Here is a 23,008-nt window from a genome sequence, read left to right as displayed (position 1 = left end):
CCTCAGCCCATGGGCATCATGTCCATCCTGGAGGAGGAGTGCATGTTCCCCAAGGCCACCGACATGACTTTCAAGGCCAAGCTGTATGACAACCACCTCGGAAAGTCCAACAACTTCCAGAAGCCACGTAATATCAAGGGGAAGCAGGAAGCCCACTTCTCCCTGATCCATTATGCTGGCACTGTAGACTACAACATCCTGGGCTGGCTGCAAAAGAATAAAGACCCACTTAATGAGACTGTGGTGGGTTTGTATCAGAAGTCTTCCCTCAAGCTGCTCAGTAACCTGTTTGCCAACTATGCCGGGGCAGATGCACGTAAGTTAGGGACTCAGGTCCCAGAGGATAAAGGAATGGGGTTTCTGCATGACTCTATCACCTCCATATCAGATTATGCCCCATGATTTAAAGACTTAAGTGGGGTGGAATTGGGTGGAGAAACTGAAGAACCCACAATGAATACCCTCATCTAAATCCAAATACCTGTGAGACTGAGGAGAGGCTATGATTCTCTACTTCCTTCACCTTCTTACCTTATGTCCTCCAATATACTTTTTATTGACTCTTCTCTTAGCTGTTGATAAGGGCAAAGGCAAGGCCAAGAAAGGCTCATCCTTCCAGACGGTGTCAGCTCTGCATAGGGTGAGTGTGTGCCCCAGCTCCCACCTACCATGGTTCCATGTCTACCCTACTCATTCCTTTTCTTTTCCATCCATGACTCCTCCCACTCTCTGGTCCTGTCTCTTTCTTCCATTTTCCTCGTCTCCTCTCCTCCCCTCTTCTCCCCACCCCTCCCCTCTTCTCTCCTCATCCTTCTCATTCCCTTTATCGCTAGGTCTCTTCTTTCACTTCACATATCACCACTCTTTTCCCTCCAGCCTTTCATCCTACCTCATCTTTGTCGTCCCTCAGCACGCCTTTATTCTCTTTAGCTTCTTGAAGTCTTCTCACCCTTTCTTCCTTACTTGTTCTTCTTCCCTTGCTCCCCTCTTCCACTTTCTTCACTTGAACCTATTGGGTTTTTGCTCACAGGAAAATCTGAACAAGCTGATGACCAACTTGCGTTCCACCCATCCCCACTTCGTGCGTTGCATCATCCCCAATGAGACAAAATCTCCAGGTGAGTCCGAGATCTCAGATCACCACTACCACAGATGCACTGCAATAGGAAAAGTTTTCTACATTGTCTCTTCATGACAATCATGTTGTCTAAATCACGTTCTATTTCTCCCTTCCTTTGTGAGGTATTTCAGACAACTGTGCTCCCCTTAGTGCTGCTTCACACTTGAAATGTATAACTTAGGGTCATGCAGTAGGACTTGATAGACATTACCTCATCAGTGCCTTACAACCCCAGTGAGACAAGAAAGGCAAAAATTGCTACCCTTTTTTAACTGATAAAGAAACAGAGGCTTAGGGGCCAGTTCTGTTTCTGACCAACAGAGGAACGTTAACCAAGTCTCTTAATATCTCTGGACTTAGTTTACTTAGCACAACGAAATGGAATATATTTGTCCTGTTCATTATATATACTACTAAGCACAAACCTTAAAAAAACAAAGAATATGAAAATCATTTGTTTTCTCTTAAAAGTGTTGCTGTATTAATTGCAGCATTACTTACAATAGCAAAGAAGTGGAAACAACCTAAGTGTTCATCTTTGGACAAATTGATAAAAAAACCATAGTAAATTCACATAATGGAGTACTATACAACACTAAAAACAATAAAAAACTCACAAAACACTGCATAACATGAATGTACCTAGAGAACATTATGCCAAGCAAAATAAATCAGTCAGCCAAGGATTATTATGAGATAAGACCACTATTACAAAAAGCTAAGGAAATGTTTACTTACAGATAGAATCATTCTTGGATTAAAAAAAATATATGAATGAATGTATTTGTAATTAAAGTGCTATAAAACAAAATGTATATTAATTGTTTATTGGAAAAACCAATGTGATTTATAAACTGTTACTCAAATTAAAAAGTAATTTTTTTTAAAAAGTGTGTCTATAGGAAAAGAAAATGAAAAAGAGGACATTATGAATTGACTTACTAAGGTTACAGGCTAATAACAGGCAGATCCAGATCAGAATGCAGAACTCTTGGCTCTTGGTTCAGTGTTCTCCCTTCTTCATCTCTGCTTCTCACACCTTCTTCCCCACTTCCTCCTGCTTCAGGAGTGATGGACAACCCCCTGGTCATGCACCAGCTGCGTTGCAATGGTGTGCTGGAGGGCATCCGCATCTGCAGGAAGGGCTTCCCCAACCGCATCCTCTATGGGGACTTCCGACAGAGGTGGGTATGGAGGACCCAGCCCAGGGATAGGGATACGGAATCCTGGGAAGCTTTGATGGGGAAAGGGTCTGCAGGTAGCCTTGAAATTCTAAGGACGGAGTAGGTCAGTTTAGAAAGTGGATGACTCCGGGCACCTCTTTCCCCAGGTATCGCATCCTGAACCCAGCAGCCATTCCTGAGGGGCAGTTTATTGACAGTAGGAAAGGGGCAGAGAAACTGCTAGGCTCTCTGGATATCGATCACAACCAGTACAAGTTTGGCCATACCAAGGTAAGGAAAAAAGGGGACTAATTAAAAGAAGACATCATTGTCCTTTGATGCTTTATTTCTAAACTCCTTTCTTTCTACCCATCATTTTAGGGCAATCTCTAAACCACAAGCCGCTTCTCCCAATGGAGCACCTAATACCTTCCTTCCAATCCTAGATCCTCTACCTCCAGTTCATTCTAGGATGTTACCCTTCCTACAATACCCCTCACCCCCTCTTTTCATGCTTCTTTCTAGTCATGTCTGACGTATACCTTCTCCACAGGTGTTCTTCAAGGCCGGTCTGCTGGGGCTGCTGGAGGAGATGCGGGATGAGAGGCTGAGCCGAATCATCACACGCATCCAAGCCCAGTCTCGGGGTGTGCTCTCCAGAATGGAATTTAAGAAATTGCTGGAACGTAGGTAAAGTCACCTTGAAAGGAGGTTCCTGGTCTCTGAGGCCCTGCATGGTTCAAGAACAGTGTCAGGAGAAAGAGCATACAGAGCCTATAAACAAAGAGACTAGCAGACCGATAGGAACATGAGGAATGTCTCAGAATCAAATCATGGGATAGCTGAAAGAAAACGGTACCTTATCTAGTCAGCGCTGGACAAGGGCCAGGAGGACTCTCACACCACTGCCTCTCGCTGCACCCCTGCAGAGACTCCTTGCTGATAATCCAGTGGAACATTCGAGCCTTCATGGGAGTCAAGAACTGGCCTTGGATGAAGCTCTTCTTCAAGATCAAGCCACTGCTGAAGAGTGCAGAGACGGAGAAGGAGATGGCCACCATGAAGGAGGAATTTGGGCGCATCAAAGAGGCACTGGAGAAATCTGAGGCTCGGCGCAAGGAACTGGAGGAGAAGATGGTATCGCTGCTGCAGGAGAAGAATGACCTGCAGCTCCAAGTTCAGGCGGTGAGGCTCCGGGGGCCCTTGCTGCCTCCTCCATCCTGCCAGCCTACACCTCCCACTCCCTGCACCTCCCCCTAGCGGCTCATGGTCTTGCCCCCTTTACAGACCTGATTCTAAGATCAACACTAGAGAATTAAGTTTTTCAATTTTAGGGTTTTTTAAACTTTATATTGGTTTGCTCACAAAGTTACTATACATTGTTTTACACTATTCTTCATCCATATTGTGCCTCATACGATCATTCCCATGTAATATGTTTTCTAAAAATCAATCTCCATAGGACCTTGCCCATCATTTCACTTTTAAATGCACAGGTTTTATACTTGGGTTCAACCTGTGTTCACAACTTAATAATTCTGTGACTTTGAGTAAACCACACAGTCTATCTGAGCCTTAATTTCCTCATCTCTAAACGGAGAGTAAAGATACTGATTATGCTTAAAACAAAACCAAACCTGTTACCACTGATTTAATTAAAACTTAAAGCAACTAAACATGTTAACAAAACAGAGCTACTCGACAGAGTTTTCTTGACTATAATTAATCTTCACAGAAGCAGATAGCTAAACATGTCTTCTGTGCTGCTGCTGTGAATTTGAACTGTCAACCTTTAGGTTAGTAGTTGTTTCTTGTCCATCTCAGTAGGTCATAGTATGAAAAGCTGTTGGTATCAGCAGGTGTAATTCCCTCTTCACTAGAGGAGACCAGAGGAAGAAGGCGAAACAAATAGACTTCTGGTTCTCTCCTCTGCTCCCTCACTGCTCCCTAAAACCCCTCTGTTCTTATCTTTCTCAGGTGATTCTCAGCTAGTAGTTTCCTAGCATTCCTCTCTTGTGGTTAGTGATGAGCCTCTTCCTCTACCTACTAGGGTAAGAACTCTGCCCACTGAACAGCCTCTTTCTGCATCTTGCCCATAGGAACAAGACAATTTGGCTGATGCAGAAGAGCGCTGTGATCAGCTGATCAAAAATAAGATCCAACTGGAGGCCAAGGTGAAAGAGATGACGGAGAGGCTAGAGGATGAAGAAGAGATGAACGCTGAGCTCACTGCCAAGAAGCGCAAGCTGGAGGATGAATGTTCAGAGCTCAAAAGGGACATTGATGACCTGGAGCTGACACTGGCCAAGGTGGAGAAGGAAAAGCATGCAACAGAGAACAAGGTGAGGTAGCTCATAGTCCCTGGCATTGGAGGTCACCGTACATGTCTCTATGTTGGAGAACTTTAACTCTAATGGAAATGGGGGTTTTGGCCAATAGGTGAAGAACTTGACAGAGGAGATGGCTGGGTTGGATGAAATTATTGTTAAATTGACCAAAGAGAAGAAAGCTCTGCAAGAAGCTCACCAACAGGCTCTGGATGACCTTCAAGCAGAGGAGGACAAGGTTAATACTCTCACCAAGGCCAAGGTCAAGCTGGAGCAGCAAGTGGACGATGTGAGTAGATTGAGAGTCATGGGGCCTTGATATATTTGTGTTCAGATCTTTGTGTGTATATACATGTATGTACATGTACATGTGTTTGAGGGAGGGTATTCCTATCAGTAATACTTTTCTAAAGGAATTTAGAGAGGAGAAAAGGGAAATGATTGATTCTGAGTTGTGCATCTCTATTATAATAATCTGATCAATAATAGAGATACGCTTCCTTATCTTGATTTAGCTTGAGTATCTCTTGCTTCTGATCACAGGATTCAGAGATTTCTGTCTCTTGAGAAAATGATTCCTTTCTTTGAGAATATTGTAAGGCTCTTTTGGATTCCTGAGATATCAGCCATGATCTGATCCTGTGCGACCATTTCACATACAGATAGCCCTTTGTGCATGCCGCTGTGACATCATTTATCACTCTATATTATCACTTACCCATTCAAGTGTCTGTCACAACCATAAGCACCTTCTGGTAGGAACTTCAGTTTTGTATCTGCAGTGCCTTGCACAAAGCCTGTCACCCCAAGGTACTTTAATGAGTTTCATCCTACAGTCATTCATTCATTTATTAAATATCTACTGAGCATCCCCTATGTGCTAGGCAATTTGTTACCTTGTCTCAATCCAGGGAAGTTTTCCCATATCCTGGACATCTCAGCTCCGTTAGTGACAGAGCTACAAAATTACTAAGTCAGGATCCTTGTCCTCACTGGTCATGATGGATCCTTTTCTCCATCACTCTCCATCAGCTTGAGGGATCCCTGGAGCAGGAAAAGAAGGTACGCATGGACCTGGAGCGAGCAAAGCGGAAGTTGGAGGGTGACCTGAAGCTGACCCAGGAGAGCATCATGGACCTGGAGAACGACAAGCAGCAACTGGATGAGCGGCTGAAAAAGTACCACATTCCCCTCCCTGCTAATTTTCCTCCTCCCTCACCCCACAAACTGTTTGCCTATGACTGTACAAATATTCACTCTTCATACATACAAAAAGACCGCATGCAGCCTTATATAAGGGAGTGCTTATCTATGGTTGAAGACCAGCAGAAACAGTGCTTCCTTTCAACAGACATGCACATCAGAGCCCAACAGTCTTCCCTGGCAACAGATCCCTCCATTACTTCCTTACTGCTGGGGCTCAGTAAGGACAGAAAATCCCAGCTGTCTCTGTATATTATACACAACTTTCTTTGGAGACCAGTTGCTAGAGAGAAAGAGAGCACGACTGTCCACTCAAGTCTCTCAGGAAAGCCCTTTACAGGTTTTCACGGAGATACTGACAAGCCCACGCTCGAGAAGTGGACCATTTCCACCACTGCCGCCTCTAACCTGTGATTTAAATTCTTATTGCAAGTCTTTTGTTTTTCCAAAATCTCTCTCTCTACTTTTTAGATGAGCTTATAGAATATATTCTGATAATCAGGTACTCTATGGGGCTCTGTAAATCAGGTACCATAAGGGTCGATACTTGGTAAAAGTCCAAAAATCATCATGTTCTACATCCTCACCATCTTGCATTTGTCCAGGAGTCATCACGCTTTCCTAGGCAAAGATTTGTTAAACTGGTAAATAAAGATATGGTTTAAGATCCATCTGAGCCTCAAACTGCCTTTTGGGGATGGTATTTTTAGTCTTTACCAAAAAGCAAAGTTACAAAGATTAATCAAACCTCCCCAAACAATAGACTAACAAAAATGAAAGACCATCAGAATGAAAAGGGATATTTAAAATTATCTAGACCAACTTCTCATTTTACAAGTGACTATAACAAAGACCAGAGGGAAAAGAATTTGCTCAAGTCCCACAGAGTCCAAGTCCCATCATTCCATCTATACGTCTCTTTCCTGTTACATTTCTTATTGGGCTTCAACCCATAACAGGTGTTACAATTTCAGGAATCCTACTTGAAGCTCTTTCTCTGATGATGTCGAGCTCTTCATATGTCTTATGATAACTTCCAGGTACTGACGGGTACTGCTGGAACCTAACCAGCTTCACTTGCCTGACCACCTCCCTTCTTACAGGAAGGATTTTGAACTGAATGCTCTCAACGCAAGGATAGAAGATGAGCAGGCCTTGGGTATCCAGTTACAGAAGAAGCTCAAAGAGCTTCAGGTAAGATCTAGAGGCCTAAACTCCCTGAGCTGATTCTCCACTTCCCTAACTTCCCGTCCTCCAGCATATCTTGTCCCTAGCTCTTTGAGAGACACACAACAACATTGGCGCACACAAGAAAGGTTGAGTTATCTAAGGATGGCATGGGAAGAGACCCTGAAGGTGCTACAGGCCTGGCAGATGGGCATCTTGCATTCCTGTCTAGACTTTATTTTAGCCCAGTGGAAACTCATGCCAGATCTCTGAGTCTCCAATCCTTCTCTGGTGTCTAGTGGCTTTTTAAGGTGTCTTCCAGCTGTGATGGTCTGTGACTTTGGTTCTTGTTTCTAGAATAGATAGAGTACTGAGTTTTTAGTTGCTGGTCAGAAAAACGCGGCTTTCTCATTTTAAGCTTTCACTATTTTGTCACAGCAAACTATTGACCCAAAGGAAGCCTAACTCAGTCATTCAAGTCCTTTTATTCCCACTCTTCACCAGTAGAACTAAACTGACTTGCTATTCAAGAAAGGCCAGGAGTCTCTTAGAGCTCCAAGGCAGGGTTCCAATGGAAGAACTATGGCTGGTGTACCTGAGTCTGTCATGTCCTGGCCCAGGCGCGCATTGAGGAACTGGAGGAGGAGCTGGAGGCTGAGAGGACAGCCCGGGCCAAGGTGGAGAAGCTGCGTTCGGAGCTGTCCCGAGAGCTGGAGGAGATCAGTGAGCGGCTGGAAGAGGCTGGTGGGGCCACATCCGTGCAGATCGAGATGAACAAGAAGCGTGAGGCTGAGTTCCAGAAAATGAGGCGAGACCTGGAGGAGGCCACACTGCAGCACGAAGCCACAGCCGCGGCCCTGCGCAAGAAGCACGCAGACAGTGTGGCCGAGCTGGGTGAGCAGATTGACAACCTGCAGCGGGTGAAGCAGAAGCTGGAGAAGGAGAAGAGTGAGTTCAAGCTGGAGCTGGATGACGTCACCTCCAACATGGAACAGATCATCAAGGCTAAGGTGCCTGCCCGCTCCACCTCTCCCAACTCCCAATTCTCTCCATCCTCCTCCGCTTTCTGTCCGTACCATTTATCTGATGGTTTTCATGTTACATTTCCCCTCCTCTTTGTAATACTCCTATTCTCTTCTTCATCTCACGATCCTTCCTCCTTTAATTGCACTCCTTAACCATTCTCATATTCCTATATTAATTAATGATTGATTAATTGATTGATTACTTAATTAATTCCTATATTAATTAATTATTCTCTCCAGGCTAACCTGGAGAAGATGTGTCGGACCCTGGAAGACCAGATGAATGAGCACCGAAGCAAGGCTGAGGAGACCCAGCGTTCTGTCAATGACCTCACCAGCCAGCGGGCCAAGCTACAAACTGAGAATGGTGAGCCTGGAGCTGAGGCCCTCTACACAAACTTCTTCTGAGCGCCTGAGTCATTCCAGGATTGACAGACTCATGAAATCATGCACACACAGAGTCTATCCAGAGAGCAAGGCCTGAAAATTAGGGGACGTTTGGGGTGGAGAAAAGTAACTGACCTTTAAGAATTGAGCCCTGGTGCCTCCCCAGGTGAGTTGTCCCGGCAACTGGATGAGAAGGAGGCGCTGATCTCCCAGCTGACCCGAGGCAAGCTTACGTACACTCAGCAGCTGGAGGACCTCAAGAGGCAGCTGGAGGAGGAGGTTAAGGTAAGACCTAGGCTCAGAACCCACAAAAGGAGCTTGCTGAATGACCTTGCATCTGAACCAATTTCTTCTCTCACAATGAGGCTTGTCATCTATGCATTATCTATTCAGAATTTCAAAGGAACAATGATAGCTTGAACTTCACTCCATGCCACCTATGTCTAGCCCCCTTTTGGTTAGCGAAAGGTTCAGGACAACCCTAATTCATCTAAGAAGAAAGACCTAATGGTTTGCCCTTTCTTCCTGGGAGAGGGGAATAAGAAAGGCCATGGAGTGAGGGCTCCTTGGAAGGAGTGAAGGTGAGATGGGAAAGGAAATAAAACAGGAATGTGGGAAAGACCTTTGCTGGATGTTAGGACGTCATGCAGGATTTCTATGCTAATGGCTCCTAGGATTATCAGGGAGATTTTAAAACTGAGGAAAAAGCAGAAACTACTCCTAGCACTGTGCTGAGTTCATGAAAAGATGGGAAGAATGTGAGGGAAATGGAAGGAATGGAGAATGTGAAAGAACAAAAACTGGTCCAGGCTCCATGTGGGAAATCATCCAACCTTTCTTCACCCCTGTCTCCTCCCCTGTAAAGAAGTAGTGATGATCATAAAAAGAGTATTTAGGACTCACTTTGTAAACAGTGTGACGCTGGAAAAACTAGAGAGATGGTTGGCGAAAGACAGGAAGATCTTCAGCGGAATGGGTTGGCACAGTGATGACCACAGCGGGCTGGAGCATGGCTGATGCTCAAGTGGATGTAATGCAGATCTGTTGGTCATACAGGGTGGCTGTGCATCTTGGTCATCCTTATGGCACCTAACAACAACAAATCAGCATTCCTGTTATTAGCACTCAGGTTTACTGACAATGCCAGGAGTCTCTGGGTGGTGTAAACAGTTCATATACTTGGCTGCAAACCAAAAAGTTGGCTGTTCAGGTTCACAGAGTGTCACCAAGGAAGAAAATGTAATGATTTAGTTCTAAGAAAGCAGTTCTTGAAAACCCTAGGGACACAGTTGTACTCTGACATGAGTTGCCATCAGCCATAGTTGACTTAACTTCATGGCAATGGTACATGGAATAAACCATTTCAGACCCATTGGGAATTTGGAAGTAGGTTAGGTGATGGGAGAAAAACTAGGGATTGAGAGAAGAGACAGGCAAAGACTGGAGTTACCTCATAGAGAATGCTGAACCTATCCATGGTACTCACCTCCCACCAGGCAAAGAATGCCTTAGCACATGCCCTGCAGTCAGCCCGGCATGACTGTGACCTGCTCCGGGAGCAATATGAAGAGGAGACAGAGGCCAAGGCAGAGCTGCAACGTGTGCTGTCCAAGGCCAACTCAGAGGTGGCCCAGTGGAGGACCAAATATGAGACAGATGCCATTCAGAGAACTGAAGAGCTCGAGGAAGCCAAGTGAGTCCTGGTGACTGCCTCGCTGAGCCCATGTCGGAAGGCATCAGCAGCCCTGTCCTCAGAAGCTTTGATGCAAGGGAGTCTTAGCTAGTTTGACGACACAGGAAGACCCTGCCCCGGCCCCACCTCCTTCTCCTCTCAGGGAAGCTTTTTGCTCGCGTTATGTTTCTCATCCGAATATAAGACGAACAAAAGGTTTGTCTGAGGGCAGAGTGCTCTTGCCCGGGGCAGGTGCTGTGGCTGGGGGAGATGCAGTGGGCTGTAGTGGGCCCACAGCCTAGAAGTTGGCACAGGGGTGCCACCTGGAAGCACTCTTTAGAGCTGTGGGTCTTCACATCCTGGCCCAAGAGCCTCAGCCAGCCCAGTTCCCAGCACATAAAACCTGTTCTCAGACTTCACTAATATTACTTTTGAGTTTCAAAATATCGTTTCCTATGGGATTCATGTTGATTCTCCTTGTCCCAAATCCACACACTCTACCCTCCCTACCCTCCATCCACCCTCCCCTGGGCAGGAAGAAGCTGGCCCAGAGACTACAGGATGCAGAGGAGGCTGTGGAGGCCGTCAATGCCAAGTGCTCATCATTGGAAAAGACCAAGCACCGGCTGCAGAACGAGATCGAAGACCTGATGGTGGATGTAGAGCGTTCCAACGCCGCTGCAGCAGCCCTGGACAAAAAGCAGAGGAACTTTGACAAGGTGGGCCGCCTGGGCAGGGGCCACACAGCCAGGGTGGAGGGCTAGAGGGAGGGAGTCTTGAGGTCAGAGACATCCTTCTTGCATGGAGGAAGAGTGAGAGCCATAGAGAGGAATGAGGAAGGCTGAGTCTACATGAAGGGAGTAGGTCAGCACCTGGAAGGACGCCCTGTGGTCAAGGGTTGGGGAGCAGGTCAGTGATTGGGTTCCCTGCACAGATCCTGGCTGAGTGGAAGCAGAAGTATGAGGAGTCACAGTCAGAGCTGGAGTCATCGCAGAAGGAGGCGCGCTCCCTCAGCACGGAGCTGTTCAAGCTCAAAAATGCCTATGAGGAGTCGCTGGAGCACCTGGAGACCTTCAAGCGGGAGAACAAGAACCTCCAAGGTGTGTGTGGGGGGCTGGGGACGGTCTTCAGTGGCAATGCCCCATGCAGTACCTCCCACTTCTCCAGAAAGGACCTGCATCAAGAGACTTCCCCCCCCCAAGTGAACCACAGAAGCCCCCACTGAGTCACCAACCCCTTCCCACAGAGGAGATCTCGGACCTGACTGAACAACTGGGCTCCAGTGGAAAGAGCATCCATGAGCTGGAGAAGGTCCGAAAGCAACTGGAGGCAGAGAAGCTGGAGCTGCAGTCAGCGTTGGAGGAAGCAGAGGTGTGTCTAGGGGTGAGGGCGGGGGTTGGAGAGGAGCTGAGCTTTGGTCTGGGGTTCCTGTTCTCATCTCCCTTTCGGATGCTTTGTTTATTCTAGTAACCCTAGGCACACAGGCACTCAACACATATCTGGGGAATAAGTGAATGAACAGGTCCTTAAACTCCCTTCATGCAAACATTTCACATGTTCTAGCTTAGCCAGTTATTCCCGGTTCCATTTTACCTCCCCTTTTCCACCTCTGCCTCCTACTCTGTTTTTCACATCCTGTGCCTGATTGCCTCTGTTTCCTTGGCAACACCTTTCTCCTCATTTTCCTCTTCGTCTTCACAGTTGGTTCTCCCCTATGAGTGCCTGAATCACCTTTTTTCTGAAGCTTGTTTTTATTTTTGTTACCCCTTTAAATTAGTTTTCCTTCTCTCTCCTTTACCTTCTCTAGTTGAACCCCTTACACCTCTCTTGAACTCATTTTGTACCCATAAGTCATGGACAGATCATAACCCCTGCCCCAGAGTCCTGACTGTCTGCCTTGGACCCTCTCCTTCCACCCCATCACCAGGCCTCTCTGGAGCATGAAGAGGGCAAGATCCTGAGGGCCCAGCTGGAGTTCAACCAGATCAAGGCAGAGATAGAGCGGAAGCTGGCCGAGAAGGACGAGGAGATGGAGCAGGCCAAGCGCAACCACCTGCGCGTGGTGGACTCGCTGCAGACCTCCCTGGACGCAGAGACACGCAGCCGCAATGAGGCTCTGCGGGTGAAGAAGAAGATGGAGGGAGACCTCAATGAGATGGAGATCCAGCTCAGCCATGCCAACCGCATGGCTGCTGAGGCCCAGAAGCAAGTCAAGAGTCTTCAGAGCTTGCTGAAGGTACATGGGGACTCTTGGAAACCACTTCACCCAGGGAGGGTGCTGGCCTTTGTGTGGCCACGTTAGGGGTTTCCCATTGCTGGCACCAGATACACTTGCCTCTGGACTGTAGCAGAGACCTACGCATGTCCTTCATGAAACACTGCAGTGGGTTCTCTTTCAGCATCCAGTTTCAAGTAAAGTTTCTCATGAATGCAGAGGCCAGTTATCACACTCATTCTCCTGATTCTCAGGACACCCAGATTCAACTGGATGATGCAGTGCGTGCCAACGACGACCTGAAGGAGAACATTGCCATCGTGGAGCGGCGCAACAATCTGCTGCAGGCTGAGCTGGAGGAGCTGCGGGCCGTGGTGGAGCAGACAGAGCGGTCTCGGAAGCTGGCCGAGCAGGAGCTGATCGAGACCAGTGAGCGGGTGCAGTTGCTGCACTCTCAGGTGAGTGGCTCCCCAGACACTAGAGGGACTGCAGGCCAGAAGAAGCCAGAAAATCAGGGATGGAAGCCATTCATGGAGGCCATTCAGTGGTTTTCTTGCTCTGTCCACCCTTCATTTTCAGAACACCAGCCTCATCAACCAAAAGAAGAAAATGGATGCAGACTTGTCCCAGCTCCAGACGGAAGTGGAGGAGGCAGTGCAGGAGTGCAGGAACGCTGAGGAGAAGGCCAAGAAGGCCATCACAGATGTGAGTCTGGTGGAGTAGCCTTCCCCTCTGCCCTCCCAGCATCTTTTGTCTTCTGGGCTAAGCAGTGAGTGTGTGAGAACTTAAACAGACCATGTGTGGCCCTATCTCCGGGCCTACAGGCTGCCATGATGGCAGAAGAGCTGAAGAAGGAGCAGGACACGAGTGCCCACCTGGAACGCATGAAGAAGAACATGGAGCAGACCATCAAGGACCTGCAGCACCGGCTGGATGAGGCAGAGCAGATTGCCCTCAAGGGTGGCAAGAAACAGCTGCAAAAACTGGAGGCCCGTGTGCGGGAGCTGGAGAACGAGCTGGAGGCCGAGCAGAAGCGCAATGCAGAGTCGGTCAAGGGCATGAGGAAGAGTGAGCGCCGTATCAAGGAGCTCACCTACCAGGTGTGGGCAGGGCAGGTGCTCTGGGTCCAGGGATAATGGCCCCAGGAATAAAGTGATTTCTGTTAGCCTCCTCTAGGGTGAGGATTGGGTGTGCAGTACCTGAAAGCCTTTGCTTCCACTCTACCTAGTCCTGCCCTACCTCCCCTGGTTAGCCACAGTCAGTCTCTGAGTCTCTTAGACTAGAAACTTCACTTGAAGGGCTAGAAAATCTGCTGCCTTGGAAATACATTTGGAGATCCAAGTAAGACTCAACCAGCATAGATTAGAAGAAACAAATACGTAACCAGTCTTTGGCCTGGTGACATCTCTTCTTAAATATACCAAAGTCATTTATTTGTTAAAAACAAATCCTAAACTTGTTCAGTTACCTAGGTAGAAGAAGAAAACTTCCTACTCTGTTTTCTAGAAGGTGGAAATTTCCAATTTTGCTTTGTAGGATAAGGCACTCCATTCACTAGATTTTGCTTCTGCTCCAATCAGTATTGGCACCATTTAAGCACAGTGTGTCCTTAACTTAGATCAAACCTGTCATTTCCATTACAGCTTAGCAAATTCTATCATGGTCATGGTCCCAGTTACTTCCAAGCACCAGATACAGGCCTCTGGAGCAAAGGAATATATACGCTCCATGAGGTCCCATGTCCTGAAGGGCAAGCTCCCAAAAACAGTGCACACACAATTTTGTACACAATCTCAGGCAACATATCAACTCCTTGGACTTCTCCTGGCACAAATAATTTAAAATAATTGTACTTTTCGAGTAAAAACTATAAGGAGAATTCTTGAGGTTAGTGAGGATCAGAAACCAGAAGTGGGTCAAAATATTAAATTCAGGGAAAATAAGACAAGATATTGGGGTGGGGTGGGGTGCTGCCTCCTCTGACTGTGTTATCTCCACTCCTGACCACCCCCTGGCATCTAGACGGAGGAGGACAGAAAGAACCTACTGCGGCTGCAGGACCTAGTGGACAAGCTGCAGTTGAAGGTCAAGGCCTACAAGCGCCAGGCTGAGGAAGCAGTGAGTGCCCCTGCTGGGACTGGGTCTGTAAGATGGACACAGGAAAGAACGTTCTCCATCCTGGGAGGCTGAGAACCTCACAGCCCCCCTTACTTAATTTTCCCACTCTACCCCCCACAGGAGGAGCAGGCCAACACCAACCTGTCCAAGTTCCGCAAGGTGCAGCATGAGCTGGACGAGGCAGAGGAGCGGGCAGACATAGCCGAGTCCCAGGTCAACAAGCTTCGGGCCAAGAGCCGCGACATCGGCACCAAGGTGGGTTCCTTTCCAGGCTTGACTGATTGTCCTCCCAGCAGGTGCTCGCTCACTCTGCTCACGGGCCCCCTACACAGAGGACTCTCACACCAAAGATGATGTCAATGTCTCCTTCTTTTTAATCTCCCACTCTGAAGCATAAAGTCCTGGTCTGTTGAGTTCTTCTTTCCTGAAACTCATTGCCACTGACTTGGGCAAAGTAATTAAAACTTCTGGGCTCTCCAAGCATCTTCCAGTGCTAATGTTCTGCTACACCCCAGAAAGACTGGTAATCCTAAAAGACTGCTATTTATTTGTTTTTATTTTTTTTAAGATCACTCTTTATATCTATTGTTATGTACCATTGAGTGAGAGCCAACTCTGACTCATAGTTGACCCTCCAGGAAGTTTTTAGAGGCAATAAATCACAAAGAAGGAGATTTCCCATCTTTCTCCTGTAGAACAGCTGGTGGACTTGAATCATGTACCTTTGGGTTGGCAGTGCAACTCCTTACCACTAAGCCATCAGAGCTCCCTTTTATTTATACCTAGTATGCCCAGATTCCATGCCCCCATCTCAATGTCATTTTCCACTTCTCTTCTACCTAACTTGTCCTGTGACCTTGTAACTCGAATCCACGATTCACATTATTGGGAAATCCTTTGTCTTCACTCATCTGGCTTCCTTCTATCAGGGTTCTACCCTCCAGAACCAGCCCCTCCGTGTATCCCTTCCATACCAATCCCTTGGAAGCCATCCTCCACCTCATCTCATGTTCCACTTTCCCTTTTGCTTTCTGAGCTCCATCTCTACCCAGCTCATACAGCTCCATAATTAAATTTGACTTTGTTTCCTTTCAAAGGGCTTGAATGAAGAATAATTTTGCTACATCTTCTCAATATACCCAGCCCTGCGGGTGCCAATGGGGCCCCCAGTTCCAGATTCTTCTATAGCAACTCCTTTGGAGGAAACAGAATAAAGCTACTTTCTTGAAGTCACACTCTTGCCTTCAGACTCTTCTTCCCTGTCTGCTAGTCATGGGGATGTGGGATGTGGGGGAAGTGGGGCTCTAACTTCAAACACCAGGCTAGGAGGCCTCCCTTCAGGAGCCTGTGAGGATCTGAACACAGCTAGAACAACTCTAACCCAGAAGGATCCCCCTTTACCTCCTCAGATGGAAATGGAATAGAGAGAGAGGTAGCACCTCTCCTCCCCACCCCACCCCTCCTCTGCATGAAGCCCTCAGTTGAAGGAGATTTAGGAAACCTTAAAGGTCATCTAGAGCACCCTGAGCACATCTTCTATGATCCTACAGTCCCAACTTGGATCAATACCATCCACCACCACTGATAAAACTAGGGCTGAAATTATGGATGTTTAGTGTGTATCCTCTGAGGTATAATCATCTCCTTGGGAAGTTAAGATAACTGCCCAAGGCAAGTCTGTGAGAAGACACAAGGACCTACTCTTCCAAACAAAGGCACCCAAATCTCTCAAACACCCCCAAAGGTCTGCCCCTCATACATACACACATACCAAAACACATACCATCTTCAGCATATCTCTTCCTTCACATACCCTCTGGGGTTTAGCCCCTTCAGCCCGATATATTCTTTATTTCCCCTTCATTTCTCTCACTGCCATCTGCATTCCCTCCTCTTCGGTACTGACTGAAAGGTGAGGGTTCTTTGACCCCTTTATTGATGCTGTCTTGAGGAGAAGCAAATCAGGGAAGGGACTAGAGAGTCATGTGTGAGCAAGACTCCAGGGCAAGAAAGAGAAAGGAAGGATCCCTGTAAAGCCCTCCTTCTATTATTCAGGTCCAGCACTCCAAATTCCTCAGCCTAGACCCTCGTATTAGTAACACCAAAGGGGGGTGTGGGGAAGAGCTAGACTTCTTAGAATAGGCCTGGGGTTTAGACTTCAGCTTGGGAGGCAATGAGACTAACAGTCTTCTGCTTGGAATCTAGGAAGTCCTGGTTCAGTCCTGAACAGAATCTCCCCTCAACCCACCACACAATCCCTCAACACAGCTCCTGTCACACAGTCCTCACTGGGCTTTGAATGCAGTAGCCAGAGTAAGACCCCATCTGAGGAAGGAGAGGGTTACAGTATTAGAGAATAGAAGAGGGGAGAGAAACAGAGGATGGAAGGAAAAAGAAAGACCTGGTGAGGGTGGCAGTAGAAAGAAAAGCGATCCAGAAACTCAGGGGCAGGGTCACTAGAGGAAAACAAGATGACAGAATGAAGACGACTTAGGAAGGTCACATTTTTCTTTGTACTTCTCCACTTTTTCTCCCCTGAACCATTCCTCTCCCTAGAAAGAGATTGGGGAGCACTAGAGAGATAGAGGAAAGAGAGATATGTGCTAGACAAAGACAGCTGTAGAGGAAACTCAGGATGGTGAGAGAAAGAACGTAGACCGGACAGTAAAAAGCAGGGCTCAAGAGAGGTCTAATAACAGTGCCTCTAAATTCCAAAATCAATCTCCATAATAGTCTGTGTGTTTCCTATTGCCAAAGGGGCCCTTTAGAGTAGTGAGAGAAGATCTTCACCCTGAAACCTACAGCGTCCCTTTCCCCAAGAAGTAGCTAAGAGAATATGCTGTCCCCTTTTCATTATGAATCAGGGTGAAGTCTCTCTCAGGTAGGAGTGATAGGGAATGGCAAAGGACACACTGACAAAGGAGATTAATCAGAACTGGCTTTGACATGCACTGTGGCAATTGGACAATTAAAACAGACTTTCAAGGGGGGAAAATAAGAAGAACGAACTGGGGAGGAGGGTAGAGAAAATAGTGCAACAATGAATGGATGAATGAAAACCCCAAATCTCTGTAAATGTTCATTAAAATTAATAAAATTTAATTTAAAAAAGAGAGGTCTAGAGGATGAGTTAAACTGAGAAGGGACAGGAGAGGAGCAAATGAGGATGAATTTGAAACCTGAAGAGTGAAGAAGACCTCACCGGACAAAGGGAAGAATCCCCAGTCAACGTAAATGGAAAGGGAGTTAGGAAGCCAAAAAAGCAGTGAGATTAGAAAAGGTAGTCAGAGACCTGGAGCAAGAGCTGGACTCCTAGAATAGGTCTGGGTTTGGGGCTTTACCTTGGGAGGCAATGGGACTAATAGTCTTCTGCTAAGAATCTAGGAAGTCCTGCTTCAGTCCTGAACTGAACCTCCCCTCAACCCACCACAAAATTCCTCAACCCAGCTCCTGCCACACAGTCCCCACTGGGCTCTGAATGCAGTAGCCAGAGTAAGACCCCATCTGAGGAAGGAGAGGGTGACAGTATTAGAAAATAGAAGAGGGAAGAGAAACAGAAGTTGGAAGGAAAAAGAAAGACCTGGGGAGGGTGGTAAAGACCAAGAAAGATGAGAGGTTCAGAGAAAGGACTCTGGAAATGAAACCAGCTCAGACCCCGCGATGGGCAGAGACATGGACATCAGGAGAAATAAAGATCGAGTGAGACTTTGAAATGAGGAACCAGTCAGAGACAATGGAAAATCAGACAGAAAGAGGTATAGAGAAAGACTAAAGGAAGGAGGGCAGGAGACCCCCATTCATTGCCCTCACCTGTGGCTGGAGTCTTGGCATCTTGTTGTTCACACTCCAGGGCTTCCTGCATGAGGAGAAGGTGGCTGGTGGGGCAGCTGAGGAGGAGAATAGAAATGTGAGTGCCAGGGTAAAGGAGAGGGCCCTGGGAAGGAAAGAGGAGAGCAAATCAGACCAGACCAGGGGGCAGAGCCTCTGGTCCAAGTTACCTCCTTCCTCCCTTCTCTCTCCAAGGAGGCAGTGGGGATGGCCTGCTCACCCCTGATTGCCCACCCAACCTGTACTGAGTCTGGTCAGCTCAGAACACAAGTTTCTCTGAGGACAAAGCCTGGCCTTTGTCACCTGGACCTGACCGAGCCTGACCTGGTGTTCTCAGTTCCTTATCACATCCCTGGGGAGATAGGAAACAGCCAATGACGCACTGGGCCATGGTCTAACCCCTCAGCTTGCACACTGGGACCTCGAGTGACCTAAGGCTGGGGACAGGTGGCCTGCATCCCTTGGGGAGTAACAGTTTGGCATATATACCTATGTATGGGGTCCACTCCCAGATTTCTGTGAAGATTTCTTCAAGGGCACTGGATATAGGGCCAAGTCTTCTAGGAGAGAATATATGTCTTTCAGAATCCAGCAAAGGGACAGTGGATGGGCCTAGGGGACCTTGGTAGAGAAGCCACATCTTCATTGGAAAGCTGTCCTACCCAGATGAGCTGACCCCTGTCCGTCCTACCCACCTTCACACCCTAGAGCTATATTGAGAGGTGACAGTAGATGAGATTGTGAGGGGAAAGCTGGAGAGTGTTCCCGGTGTGTGGGTGCAGGGGGAAGGCAGAGCAGGGGAGTCTGGCTTTGTTCCCTGAACACAATGTCCACTTAGTCAGAATAGGCATAAAGATCTGACTGACACCTACAGCTTCTGAGAGGTGGCTCTGTCAGAGGATAGGGAGGGGACCTGGAGGACCTGGGGCACTCAGGGACATCATGAAGAAGGGGTTGTAAGCATGAGTCCCAGGATGACTGGGAGGGAACACAGAGTTGTATCTGGGGAGGGGTGATGGAACCCCAGCCCCACGCCTACAGAATGCAGAGCCTAAAGTCCAACTGGTGTAAATCCCCAGGCCTGCCTGGCGCCCCAGCCATCCTCAGAGGCACCTGCACCATCTGGCAGGCCAGAGGGGCAGAAGGGAGCAGCCCCCCATTCCACTCCAGCCCCTCCCTCAGGCCCTGGGATTAACACCTCCTGCCTCTCCCCTGCTGTCTCTGTTCATCCCATTCTAGGAGCAGAGGTGACAGTGGGAGGTTAAAAGCCTGTATGAGTGTGCAAATGTGTGCATTACTGTGCATAAGCACAAGTAAACAATCTGTAAGGGTAAGTGTAAGTGTAAAAAATTCTCAGACATGAAAGTGTGGCTGTGTGAAGACATGTCTACATCTGAGAGTACTGGACTGTGGACAGTGCAGATCTGATCACTGTGATCTGGGAGAGTTCCTTCCACTATTTGGGATGCTGAATGACAGCGACAACCTCAAAAGCATCATGGAAGGTTCTGGGGCTCCAGATATGTCCTCAAAGTCAGGAAGCCTCATGTCCTAGAAAGGACACTTGCCTGGAGACTTGGAGAATAGAAGAACTCTAGATAGAACATTTGTGGAGAGTGAAGGCACCACCAAATTTTTTTTTTCCTGACAAAGGAAACAAAGGACTGGACAAAGATCTTTTCCCTGGGCCCCCAACCTCCAGTCCCCAGTCCCCAGCATGGTAGGACTCGTGGACAGGGACATGTTCCTAGCTTGGGGCTGTGTAAGGACAGAGGGAAGTGGGAGAAGAAGGGGAAGAAGAGAGGGAATCCTGTGACTGGGAAACGGGGGACACACATTTGGCTTGCAGAATAAGATGACCCTCACCCAGTGTGCTCAATTCACCCTTCAAGTTAAAAATAACCGAGGTAAGGGCCATGGAGGGGCGGGGAGGTGGTGAGAGAAAGTCCTGTCTTCTCCCCTATCTGCCCATCGGCACTTTGGAGGGGAGGAATGTGCCCAAGGACTAAAAAAAGGCCCTGGAGCCGGAGGGGCTGGGGTGACGGGCCTTTCATGGGCAAATCTGGGGGCCCTGCTGTCCTCTTGTCACCTCTAGAGCCAAGGGATCAAGGGAGGAGGAGCTGGGGAGGCAGAGAAGAGGTGGGAGGCAGGGTCCCTCCGGAAGGACTCCAAATTTAGGCAGGGGGTGGAGGAAGTGGCTTATAAAGGCCCTGGGAGCGTTGAGGTCAGACGGAGACTCTTCTGACCCAGGTAAGAGGGTGTTGGGTGGGATATTTGTGGTCAGCCCCAGAGTCGACTTCTCCAGGAGTGGGGTGCAGGCTGACTGGGGACATTCCCACTGGTGGAGAAGAGGCTCCAGGGATCAAACAGAAACTTCTGTTCGTCTCAGACTCTGCATTTCATTCCCTGCAACTTGCCACCTCCAGCTTTCTGTGTCTTCCTACACATCATCTCCATCTCCCCCTGCCCCATTTTGGAAAACTGACAATAGCTTTTGTCCTGGTATTACTTTCCCTCTCCATCTTTGTCCGTGCCTGTCGTGTCATGCTTCTCTGCCTGTCAGAACCCCTTGGCCTTTCCTTTCCTCTTGGCTATGTATCTCACGCCTCTTGCTCATTTCAATTTCCAACTCTTTCTCCACATTCCGAAGCTCACACTTGTGCTAACTCTGCATCCTGTGTTTCCTGCCTCTTCTCTCTTAACTCTATATTCTGCTCTGCTGTGCATCTGTATCCGGCTCACTCTCCTCTCCGTCTCCTCCCTGCTGGCATTCATTCTACTTGTCTCTCTCTCTCTGCCCAGCTGTTCTCTGTGATTTCTTGCTCCTTCCGTGGTCCAGCTTCTTCAGGACTCTGAAGAGATAAGCAGGTGGGAACCACCTTGATTTCCCCCTCCAGACAGCAGACATCTCCTGGGATCCAGACTGTCGCACAAAGGGCTCACTTTCTCTCCGCTGGGCAGCTCTTAACAAATTCCATGCCCCTGCAAAACCTCCTTATAAAGATGCTCCTTCAGCATCTCCTCAGAGGACAAAGGATTTAGGAACTTTGATCAAGGGAGGGCTGGACCCAAGCTAGGTACTTCTAGGGTTGGGGGGGTGGGGGTGGGGAGACAACACAACCTAAGTAGCAGAAGTAGACAGAGAAGAGGGAACAATGGGTCCACCTCAGAGTGACAGATCCCTCTTGTCTTGATCCCACAGCGGTAAGATGACTGACGCCCAGATGGCTGACTTTGGGGCGGCAGCCCAGTATCTGCGCAAATCAGAGAAGGAACGTCTGGAGGCCCAGACCCGGCCCTTCGACATCCGCACTGAGTGCTTTGTGCCAGACGACAAGGAGGAGTTTGTCAAGGCCAAGATCGTGTCCCGGGAGGGTGGCAAAGTCACCGCAGAAACTGAGAATGGCAAGGTATGTGGGCACAGAGCCAGGGGAAGGGGAGACAAGATTCCGGGAGAAAGGTACAAGGATACAGCTACCTGTAACGGGAGCTGAGGGCCCAACCACCACAGGCAGCAGAAGGCTGAGGAGCCCTGGAGAAGAGCCAAGGCAAATGGAAAAGTCCCACCAGGGAGCTCAGGATCTCTAGTGAGGACATTCCTCAATAGACCTGAGTGGGGGGCCGTGATACCACCCAGAGATGCTTCCCTCTTGCCATCTCTTAGTCTTGTAGATAGAGAAGCCAGGTACAGTATTGGGTGAAGCTCCTCATCTTGAGCTTGAGTCCCTCCTCTCTTCCTCCAACGGTGGCTTCCTCTATGGGCCCACTCTTTCAAACCCCCCTCCCACAAATCAAGAGCAAGCTCTCAGGCTCAGATGAAGAAGGAGAATGGGAATATTTGGCTGAACGCTCAGTCCTGGGGCCGGTGATGACTGACACTCAGAATCCCCTGCTCCGTGGGTTGATCATGCTGGTTGTGAGAATGGCCGCTGCTCATCAGCTGTGGCTTAGGAAGTGTGCGTCACAGACTCACTCACTGACCTTTGTGCCCCATCGAGGTGTGGAATAACAGGCCACAACCCACCAGGGGCTTTAGCTGTGATCCCGGCTCTGCCACTGCAAATCTCTTAGAACCACAGCTTCCTCCTGCATAGAATGGATGCTGGAACACTGACACGCAGGATCAAATGACAGCAAGAAATGGCAAACTGACCAGTGCCAATCAACCCACACCCACAGTGACCCATCAAGGTGGTAGGGTGGATGAGTGAGGGTTTTTTCCTAGTAGGAGCAGGGGTTTGCCCTGAGCAACTGACACTCTCCAACATGATCCCCTTGTGAACAAAAGCATTCCCCATGAGCTGTTCTCAGGATCAAGAGTGACATGTGTGCAGAGATCTAAGAGCATCCCTCCAAGTATGCTCCTAGAACCTGGAAGCATAGGGACTGAAGATGATTATGTGTCCTGGCAAGAGAAAGGGACAGAGGATAGTCTTTAAGAGGAAAGAAGCACCAAGCAGGCACATTACCAGGGGTAAGGTATCCCAGAGAGTGTGAAGTGTAAAGAAGGGGGCTGGAGCGAGTGTTCTAGAGGAAAGTTGAAGGCCAACTCCTGGCCTGTCTTCTTAGAGATGAGTGTGTGAGGCAAGCAGAGCACAGGCTGCCAGGGACTCTCTCTCTCTCTCTCTCTCTCTCTCTCTCTCTCTCTGATTACCCCTGCCCAATTGCCTATGCTGCCACCTCAGACAGTGACAGTGAAGGAGGACCAGGTGATGCAACAGAACCCGCCCAAGTTTGACAAGATCGAGGACATGGCCATGCTGACCTTCCTGCATGAGCCCGC

General features: G+C 48.3%; 2 protein-coding genes across 2 annotated transcripts in view; both read left to right on the top strand.

Annotated features, from left to right (window-relative positions):
* MYH7 (myosin, heavy chain 7, cardiac muscle, beta) overlaps window positions 1–15,512 on the top strand; it is a 21,323-nt gene extending 5,811 nt beyond the window's left edge. The window contains exons 3-27 of the mRNA XM_006883311.1: window positions 7–316; window positions 573–640; window positions 1,031–1,118; window positions 2,187–2,304; window positions 2,451–2,574; window positions 2,837–2,973; window positions 3,213–3,468; window positions 4,383–4,625; window positions 4,723–4,899; window positions 5,643–5,788; window positions 6,917–7,007; window positions 7,601–7,990; window positions 8,246–8,372; window positions 8,559–8,677; window positions 9,889–10,085; window positions 10,600–10,783; window positions 10,999–11,164; window positions 11,311–11,435; window positions 11,992–12,300; window positions 12,534–12,737; window positions 12,859–12,984; window positions 13,104–13,379; window positions 14,302–14,397; window positions 14,518–14,652; window positions 15,495–15,512. Of these exons, the coding sequence (XP_006883373.1) occupies window positions 7–316; window positions 573–640; window positions 1,031–1,118; window positions 2,187–2,304; window positions 2,451–2,574; window positions 2,837–2,973; window positions 3,213–3,468; window positions 4,383–4,625; window positions 4,723–4,899; window positions 5,643–5,788; window positions 6,917–7,007; window positions 7,601–7,990; window positions 8,246–8,372; window positions 8,559–8,677; window positions 9,889–10,085; window positions 10,600–10,783; window positions 10,999–11,164; window positions 11,311–11,435; window positions 11,992–12,300; window positions 12,534–12,737; window positions 12,859–12,984; window positions 13,104–13,379; window positions 14,302–14,397; window positions 14,518–14,652; window positions 15,495–15,512 (4,230 nt within the window). The remainder of the gene's footprint in view (window positions 1–6; window positions 317–572; window positions 641–1,030; window positions 1,119–2,186; window positions 2,305–2,450; window positions 2,575–2,836; window positions 2,974–3,212; window positions 3,469–4,382; window positions 4,626–4,722; window positions 4,900–5,642; window positions 5,789–6,916; window positions 7,008–7,600; window positions 7,991–8,245; window positions 8,373–8,558; window positions 8,678–9,888; window positions 10,086–10,599; window positions 10,784–10,998; window positions 11,165–11,310; window positions 11,436–11,991; window positions 12,301–12,533; window positions 12,738–12,858; window positions 12,985–13,103; window positions 13,380–14,301; window positions 14,398–14,517; window positions 14,653–15,494) is intronic.
* Window positions 15,513–21,434: 5,922 nt separating this feature from the next.
* The window catches only part of MYH6 (myosin, heavy chain 6, cardiac muscle, alpha), a 25,968-nt gene continuing 24,394 nt past the window's right edge, over window positions 21,435–23,008 (top strand). The window contains exons 1-2 of the mRNA XM_006883310.1: window positions 21,435–21,635; window positions 22,911–23,006. Of these exons, the coding sequence (XP_006883372.1) occupies window positions 21,435–21,635; window positions 22,911–23,006 (297 nt within the window). The remainder of the gene's footprint in view (window positions 21,636–22,910; window positions 23,007–23,008) is intronic.

This window comes from Elephantulus edwardii, unplaced genomic scaffold, assembly GCF_000299155.1.
Source record: "Elephantulus edwardii isolate Elephantulus edwardi_28Jun2011 unplaced genomic scaffold, EleEdw1.0 scaffold00026, whole genome shotgun sequence".
NCBI classification, from domain to species: Eukaryota; Metazoa; Chordata; class Mammalia; order Macroscelidea; family Macroscelididae; genus Elephantulus; species Elephantulus edwardii.
The sequence above is the reverse complement of the archived record's forward strand: the minus strand, read 5'-3'. Positions and strand labels throughout refer to the sequence as shown.